Source organism: Aulonocara sp. 'chitande type north' Nkhata Bay, linkage group LG5 (assembly GCF_057382095.1).
Source record: "Aulonocara sp. 'chitande type north' Nkhata Bay isolate Kocher_YH1m ecotype deep benthic linkage group LG5, A_spYH_male_GT1.1, whole genome shotgun sequence".
Classification (NCBI taxonomy): Eukaryota; Metazoa; Chordata; class Actinopteri; order Cichliformes; family Cichlidae; genus Aulonocara; species Aulonocara sp. 'chitande type north' Nkhata Bay.
In genome coordinates this window covers 1,624,346-1,633,682 of record NC_141348.1, presented here as the reverse complement: position 1 = coordinate 1,633,682, position 9,337 = coordinate 1,624,346, and the positions used below count along the sequence as shown (strand labels likewise).

The 9,337-nt window shown below is 38.4% G+C and overlaps 1 protein-coding gene across 1 annotated transcript; it reads right to left on the bottom strand.

The window, feature by feature from the left end:
* Nucleotides 1-305: 305 nt before the first annotated feature.
* On the bottom strand, nt 306-1,659 carry LOC147329625 (uncharacterized). Its single transcript, XM_086290914.1, has one exon. It carries the CDS (start codon nt 1,657-1,659, stop codon nt 472-474), a length of 1,188 nt encoding a protein of 395 aa, XP_086147040.1. The 3' UTR covers nt 306-471.
* Between the last annotated feature and the right edge of the window lie 7,678 nt (nt 1,660-9,337).

The following is a 9,337-nucleotide window of genomic DNA, read 5'->3' as shown; positions in this document are numbered from 1 at the left end:
CAGCTGAAACAATTTCAGTGTTTCAAACCATGTTCCAGAGTTTTTAGGTCACCGTTCATGAGGTTTCAAGAAGAAAATGAAAGACAGATCTGAATGTTTGAAAGTGTTTTGGAAAAACTCTGTAAAGATTGGATGAACAATACTCAAAGGATAAATTCAACTGTTTTATTTTGTTAGATAAGTTGAAAAAAAAGTTAAACAAGCAAGTAAATAACGAAACAAGGTTAAATGAGGTAAGAACAAAAAGCTAACAAGCAAATAAAGAAACAAGGTTAAATGAGGTAAGAACGAAAAAGTTAACAAGCAAATAAAGAAACAAGGTTAAATGAAGTAAGAGCAAAAAGTTAACAAGTAAATAAAGAAACAAGGCAGAGGAGAGAAACCCCAACAATCCCCTCTGAGCAAGCACTAGGCGACAGTGGGGAGGAAAAACTGCCTTTAAACGGGCAGAAACCTCCGGCAGAACCAGGCTCAGGAGGGGGCAGTCAACTGCCGGGACTGGTTGGGGGGGTGAACAGAGGTGGAGCAAGACGAGGCTACATCAGTTGAAGAAGCAGTATTGTCCCTCTTCCGGAAAAAGCTGAAGAATCTTTTCTTCTTTTTCATGGACTTTTCCACGAGCCCCTTTTTCTCCAGGATGAGGGTTCTCAACTCATGGATGGTTTCGGTGTTTTGCTCCTCAAGTTTCTTGCATGTTTGTTCCACCTGTTCTAATGTTGCTCGTGTTTCTTCAAGCTGTTCTTTGAGCTCTTTGGATGTTGCCTCCTGTGTCAGCTTTGCCTTCTGCAGGTCTGCATTTCTCACTTGATCTTCTTTGTGCAGGCCTTCTAGCTGCTCATTTCTTTTCTGGGTGTCGCGGAGCGTACACTGCAGGTCTTCATGCATTTTGTCTTGCTTTTGCTTTTGCGCCTGCATTTCTGTGTTTTCCCGCTTCAAGTTGTTGAATTCCAACAATATCCCCTTAATGAGCTCTGAGTTGTTTTTGGCCATTTGATCGATCCTTTTTTGCATCTGTGAGCATCGTTTTTCCAGAGTTTCCTTTTCTCCCTGCAGCTCACTTGTTTTGACCTTCAGTTCATTACAGAATCCTTGCAACTTTTGATTTTTACTCTCAAAGTCCTTGATAGTGCACTTTTCTTCTGACAGTCTTTCTTGCTGTTGCTCCTTCTCTTGAAGAAGGTCTTTATTTTTTTCTTCAGCTTCATCAAGCTTTCTTTGGAGCAGGTGATTCTGTTGGTCCATGTATTGGAGATCCCACTCTAGCTTATCAATCGTGGCTTTCCTGCCTTGAAGCTGCTCGGACATTTCTTTCACTTCAGCGCTCTTTTGCTTGTTTTCTTTGATGAGGAATACAATCTGCTCTCTGGCTTGAGCAAACTTGATCCCCCAGCCCTCATTAATAATGTTGATGTCGGGCTGGCGCTGTAGTGTTTCTTCCAGGTGTTTGTTTTGTGCTTCCATTTGTAAGCACTTCTTCTCCAGGTGAACTTTTTCTTTTTCAAGTTGTTGAATTTTGTTCTGGAGATGGTTGTTTTCACTCCTACTCTCCTGTAATGCCCTTTGGGTGGATAAGAGGCCATTTGGAGAAGTTGGCCGGCCACGCAAGGAAGGAGAGGCGGCGTAATCGTTTTGTCTCGGTTGCCGTAATCTTGGATACATGCTGGCGTTTGTATCCGATGACTCTGAGAGGTTTCCGAATGTTTCTGTAGTGAACGTTTGAAAGCTGCGAACACGAAGGCTGCGAAGTAACGAACTAAAAATTGCTGTTTGTCACCCCTATTTAAGGAAAAACTTCCTTGTGACATCATCACTCCTAAGCCAATCAGGTTGTCACATGACATTCTGGAATGTGGAATGGGGATATATATATATTTTTAAACAGTTTTCAAATTTAACTTAATATTTAAGTGTTTCTTACTTGACCTGCTTAGTCGATTAAAAAGTTAATTGCCACGAACACCCCTAATGTTATTTAACAGACCACAGAAAAAAGACAGCTTTTTTCTGCGTGACAGAGCTATAATAAATGTTTTGTTTTTTTAATGATCCTACTTTTTATAAAAGGGAACATTATTTAAAGAATATGTATTTAATTAAAAAACTCTGTATTCATCTAAAGGGTATAACAAGAAGGGTGAGCTTCCTGCTCCAAAATGAAATGACCAAAATAAATGTATTTCTCTGCAATTACAAACTCTGTGTAAACAGTCTTGGTGTCAAAATAAAGCTAACGCTGGTGAGATGTCATCAGAGCTGTAAATATTACTGCAGATGTTACTATGTCAAAGTTACTGTGACTCAAACATAGAAAAATGTCTTTTTCATTTCCCTCACCTAATTTTTCAAAGTATTTTATAGCATATAACACCTTTGAAAATATGCTTTGGTTCCCATTTAACTCCAGAACATCATAAATCAAAATATGGATATTACCTGTCCACAGATTCATGGTGACGTAACTGCTCTTTTAACTGTTTGGTGTCTTTGCTTTGTTTGGTGTTTGTAGAAATGGTTTACATGAGCTTTTAGCTGAGACTCAGAGGTTTCTGTGGACACTACTCATGTCAGCACTTATATTTCTGACCTCGTGTTATAATCGATTAAACGCGATCTCCTCCCTTTTGCCCCCATTTTTGATGGTGTGGGTACAAATGATCAGGCATGACATTCTCATAATAAATCAGATAAGATACTGCAAATAGTTAATCCTGCATTTGTGTGATTGAAAAGTGTGTGCAATGACACTGTTTTAAAGATTTAGCCTAAATCATTTTGGCGTGAATGAGCCTAAACATGATGACCGGACTAGTGACACCATATCACCTGTGACACACACACGCACGTATGACTTTGCCAGTTTCAGCTGAAACAATTTCAGTGTTTCAAACCATGTTCCAGAGTTTTTAGGTCACCGTTCATGAGGTTTCAAGAAGAAAATGAAAGACAGATCTGAATGTTTGAAAGTGTTTTGGAAAAACTCTGTAAAGATTAGATGAACAATACTCAAAGGAGAAATTCAACTGTTTTATTTTGTTAGATAAGTTGAAAAAAAAGTTAAACAAGCAAGTAAATAACGAAACAAGGTTAAATGAGGTAAGAACAAAAAGTTAACAAGTAAATAAAGAAACAAGGTTAAATGAGGTAAGAGCAAAAAGTTAACAAGTAAATAAAGAAACAAGGTTAAATGAAGTAAGAGCAAAAAGTTAACAAGCAAATAAAGAAACAAGGTTAAATGAAGTAAGAGCAAAAAGTTAACAAGTAAATAAAGAAACAAGGTTAAATGAGGTAAGAACAAAAAGTTAACAAGTAAATAAAGAAACAAGGTTAAATGAAGTAAGAGCAAAAAGTTAACAAATAAATAAAGAAACAAGGTTAAATGAGGTAAGAACAAAAAGTTAACAAGCAAATAAAGAAACAAGGTAGAGGAGAGAAAACCCCAACAATCCCCTCTGAGCAAGCACTAGGCGACAGTGGGGAGGAAAAACTGCCTTTAAACGGGCAGAAACCTCCGGCAGAACCAGGCTCAGGAGGGGGCAGTCAACTGCCGGGACTGGTTGGGGGGGTGAACAGAGGTGGAGCAAGACGAGGCTACATCAGTTGAAGAAGCAGTATTGTCCCTCTTCCGGAAAAAGCTGAAGAATCTTTTCTTCTTTTTCATGGACTTTTCCACGAGCCCCTTTTTCTCCAGGATGAGGGTTCTCAACTCATGGATGGTTTCGGTGTTTTGCTCCTCAAGTTTCTTGCATGTTTGTTCCACCTGTTCTAATGTTGCTCGTGTTTCTTCAAGCTGTTCTTTGAGCTCTTTGGATGTTGCCTCCTGTGTCAGCTTTGCCTTCTGCAGGTCTGCATTTCTCACTTGATCTTCTTTGTGCAGGCCTTCTAGCTGCTCATTTCTTTTCTGGGTGTCGCGGAGCGTACACTGCAGGTCTTCATGCATTTTGTCTTGCTTTTGCTTTTGCGCCTGCATTTCTGTGTTTTCCCGCTTCAAGTTGTTGAATTCCAACAATATCCCCTTAATGAGCTCTGAGTTGTTTTTGGCCATTTGATCGATCCTTTTCTGCATCTGTGAGCATCGTTTTTCCAGAGTTTCCTTTTCTCCCTGCAGCTCACTTGTTTTGACCTTCAGTTCATTACAGAATCCTTGCAACTTTTGATTTTTACTCTCAAAGTCCTTGATAGTGCACTTTTCTTCTGACAGTCTTTCTTGCTGTTGCGCCTTCTCTTGAAGAAGGTCTTTATTTTTTTCTTCAGCTTCATCAAGCTTTCTTTGGAGCAGGTGATTCTGTTGGTCCATGTATTGGAGATCCCACTCTAGCTTATCAATCGTGGCTTTCCTGCCTTGAAGCTGCTCGGACATTTCTTTCACTTCAGCGCTCCTTTGCTTGTTTTCTTTGATGAGGAATACAATCTGCTCTCTGGCTTGAGCAAACTTGATCCCCCAGCCCTCATTAATAATGTTGATGTCGGGCTGGCGCTGTAGTGTTTCTTCCAGGTGTTTGTTTTGTGCTTCCATTTGTAAGCACTTCTTCTCCAGGTGAACTTTTTCTTTTTCAAGTTGTTGAATTTTGTTCTGGAGATGGTTGTTTTCACTCCTACTCTCCTGTAATGCCCTTTGGGTGGATAAGAGGCCATTTGGAGAAGTTGGCCGGCCACGCAAGGAAGGAGAGGCGGCGTAATCGTTTTGTCTCGGTTGCCGTAATCTTGGATACATGCTGGCGTTTGTATCCGATGACTCTGAGAGGTTTCCGAATGTTTCTGTAGTGAACGTTTGAAAGCTGCGAACACGAAGGCTGCGAAGTAACGAACTAAAAATTGCTGTTTGTCACCCCTATTTAAGGAAAAACTTCCTTGTGACATCATCACTCCTAAGCCAATCAGGTTGTCACATGACATTCTGGAATGTGGAATGGGGATATATTTTTTTTTTTAAACAGTTTTCAAATTTAACTTAATATTTAAGTGTTTCTTACTTGACCTGCTTAGTCGATTAAAAAGTTAATTGCCACGAACACCCCTAATGTTATTTAACAGACCACAGAAAAAAGACAGCTTTTTTCTGCGTGACAGAGCTATAATAAATGTTTTGTTTTTTTAATGATCCTACTTTTTATAAAAGGGAACATTATTTAAAGAATATGTATTTAATTAAAAAACTCTGTATTCATCTAAAGGGTATAACAAGAAGGGTGAGCTTCCTGCTCCAAAATGAAATGACCAAAATAAATGTATTTCTCTGCAATTACAAACTCTGTGTAAACAGTCTTGGTGTCAAAATAAAGCTAACGCTGGTGAGATGTCATCAGAGCTGTAAATATTACTGCAGATGTTACTATGTCAAAGTTACTGTGACTCAAACATAGAAAAATGTCTTTTTCATTTCCCTCACCTAATTTTTCAAAGTATTTTATAGCATATAACACCTTTGAAAATATGCTTTGGTTCCCATTTAACTCCAGAACATCATAAATCAAAATATGGATATTACCTGTCCACAGATTCATGGTGACGTAACTGCTCTTTTAACTGTTTGGTGTCTTTGCTTTGTTTGGTGTTTGTAGAAATGGTTTACATGAGCTTTTAGCTGAGACTCAGAGGTTTCTGTGGACACTACTCATGTCAGCACTTATATTTCTGACCTCGTGTTATAATCGATTAAACGCGATCTCCTCCCTTTTGCCCCCATTTTTGATGGTGTGGGTACAAATGATCAGGCATGACATTCTCATAATAAATCAGATAAGATACTGCAAATAGTTAATCCTGCATTTGTGTGATTGAAAAGTGTGTGCAATGACACTGTTTTAAAGATTTAGCCTAAATCATTTTGGCGTGAATGAGCCTAAACATGATGACCGGACTAGTGACACCATATCACCTGTGACACACACACACGCACGTATGACTTTGCCAGTTTCAGCTGAAACAATTTCAGTGTTTCAAACCATGTTCCAGAGTTTTTAGGTCACCGTTCATGAGGTTTCAAGAAGAAAATGAAAGACAGATCTGAATGTTTGAAAGTGTTTTGGAAAAACTCTGTAAAGATTAGATGAACAATACTCAAAGGAGAAATTCAACTGTTTTATTTTGTTAGATAAGTTGAAAAAAAAGTTAAACAAGCAAGTAAATAACGAAACAAGGTTAAATGAGGTAAGAACAAAAAGTTAACAAGTAAATAAAGAAACAAGGTTAAATGAGGTAAGAACGAAAAGTTAACAAGTAAATAAAGAAACAAGGTTAAATGAAGTAAGAGCAAAAAGTTAACAAATAAATAAAGAAACAAGGTTAAATGAAGTAAGAGCAAAAAGTTAACAAATAAATAAAGAAACAAGGTTAAATGAGGTAAGAACAAAAAGTTAACAAGCAAATAAAGAAACAAGGTTAAATGAAGTAAGAGCAAAAAGTTAACAAATAAATAAAGAAACAAGGTTAAATGAGGTAAGAACAAAAAGTTAACAAGCAAATAAAGAAACAAGGTTAAATGAAGTAAGAGCAAAAAGTTAACAAGTAAATAAAGAAACAAGGCAGAGGAGAGAAACCCCAACAATCCCCTCTGAGCAAGCACTAGGCGACAGTGGGGAGGAAAAACTGCCTTTAAACGGGCAGAAACCTCCGGCAGAACCAGGCTCAGGAGGGGGCAGTCAACTGCCGGGACTGGTTGGGGGGGTGAACAGAGGTGGAGCAAGACGAGGCTACATCAGTTGAAGAAGCAGTATTGTCCCTCTTCCGGAAAAAGCTGAAGAATCTTTTCTTCTTTTTCATGGACTTTTCCACGAGCCCCTTTTTCTCCAGGATGAGGGTTCTCAACTCATGGATGGTTTCGGTGTTTTGCTCCTCAAGTTTCTTGCATGTTTGTTCCACCTGTTCTAATGTTGCTCGTGTTTCTTCAAGCTGTTCTTTGAGCTCTTTGGATGTTGCCTCCTGTGTCAGCTTTGCCTTCTGCAGGTCTGCATTTCTCACTTGATCTTCTTTGTGCAGGCCTTCTAGCTGCTCATTTCTTTTCTGGGTGTCGCGGAGCGTACACTGCAGGTCTTCATGCATTTTGTCTTGCTTTTGCTTTTGCGCCTGCATTTCTGTGTTTTCCCGCTTCAAGTTGTTGAATTCCAACAATATCCCCTTAATGAGCTCTGAGTTGTTTTTGGCCATTTGATCGATCCTTTTTTTGCATCTGTGAGCATCGTTTTTCCAGAGTTTCCTTTTCTCCCTGCAGCTCACTTGTTTTGACCTTCAGTTCATTACAGAATCCTTGCAACTTTTGATTTTTACTCTCAAAGTCCTTGATAGTGCACTTTTCTTCTGACAGTCTTTCTTGCTGTTGCGCCTTCTCTTGAAGAAGGTCTTTATTTTTTTCTTCAGCTTCATCAAGCTTTCTTTGGAGCAGGTGATTCTGTTGGTCCATGTATTGGAGATCCCACTCTAGCTTATCAATCGTGGCTTTCCTGCCTTGAAGCTGCTCGGACATTTCTTTCACTTCAGCGCTCCTTTGCTTGTTTTCTTTGATGAGGAATACAATCTGCTCTCTGGCTTGAGCAAACTTGATCCCCCAGCCCTCATTAATAATGTTGATGTCGGGCTGGCGCTGTAGTGTTTCTTCCAGGTGTTTGTTTTGTGCTTCCATTTGTAAGCACTTCTTCTCCAGGTGAACTTTTTCTTTTTCAAGTTGTTGAATTTTGTTCTGGAGATGGTTGTTTTCACTCCTACTCTCCTGTAATGCCCTTTGGGTGGATAAGAGGCCATTTGGAGAAGTTGGCCGGCCACGCAAGGAAGGAGAGGCGGCGTAATCGTTTTGTCTCGGTTGCCGTAATCTTGGATACATGCTGGCGTTTGTATCCGATGACTCTGAGAGGTTTCCGAATGTTTCTGTAGTGAACGTTTGAAAGCTGCGAACACGAAGGCTGCGAAGTAACGAACTAAAAATTGCTGTTTGTCACCCCTATTTAAGGAAAAACTTCCTTGTGACATCATCACTCCTAAGCCAATCAGGTTGTCACATGACATTCTGGAATGTGGAATGGGGATATATATATTTTTTTAAACAGTTTTCAAATTTAACTTAATATTTAAGTGTTTCTTACTTGACCTGCTTAGTCGATTAAAAAGTTAATTGCCACGAACACCCCTAATGTTATATAACAGACCACAGAAAAAAGACAGCTTTTTTCTGCGTGACAGAGCTATAATAAATGTTTTGTTTTTTTAATGATCCTACTTTTTATAAAAGGGAACATTATTTAAAGAATATGTATTTAATTAAAAAACTCTGTATTCATCTAAAGGGTATAACAAGAAGGGTGAGCTTCCTGCTCCAAAATGAAATGACCAAAATAAATGTATTTCTCTGCAATTACAAACTCTGTGTAAACAGTCTTGGTGTCAAAATAAAGCTAACGCTGGTGAGATGTCATCAGAGCTGTAAATATTACTGCAGATGTTACTATGTCAAAGTTACTGTGACTCAAACATAGAAAAATGTCTTTTTCATTTCCCTCACCTAATTTTTCAAAGTATTTTATAGCATATAACACCTTTGAAAATATGCTTTGGTTCCCATTTAACTCCAGAACATCATAAATCAAAATATGGATATTACCTGTCCACAGATTCATGGTGACGTAACTGCTCTTTTAACTGTTTGGTGTCTTTGCTTTGTTTGGTGTTTGTAGAAATGGTTTACATGAGCTTTTAGCTGAGACTCAGAGGTTTCTGTGGACACTACTCATGTCAGCACTTATATTTCTGACCTCGTGTTATAATCGATTAAACGCGATCTCCTCCCTTTTGCCCCCATTTTTGATGGTGTGGGTACAAATGATCAGGCATGACATTCTCATAATAAATCAGATAAGATACTGCAAATAGTTAATCCTGCATTTGTGTGATTGAAAAGTGTGTGCAATGACACTGTTTTAAAGATTTAGCCTAAATCATTTTGGCGTGAATGAGCCTAAACATGATGACCGGACTAGTGACACCATATCACCTGTGACACACACACGCACGTATGACTTTGCCAGTTTCAGCTGAAACAATTTCAGTGTTTCAAACCATGTTCCAGAGTTTTTAGGTCACCGTTCATGAGGTTTCAAGAAGAAAATGAAAGACAGATCTGAATGTTTGAAAGTGTTTTGGAAAAACTCTGTAAAGATTAGATGAACAATACTCAAAGGATAAATTCAACTGTTTTATTTTGTTAGATAAGTTGAAAAAAAAGTTAAACAAGCAAGTAAATAACGAAACAAGGTTAAATGAAGTAAGAACAAAAAGTTAACAAGCAAATAAAGAAACAAGGTTAAATGAGGTAAGAACAAAAAGTTAACAAGCAAATAAAGAAACAAGGTTA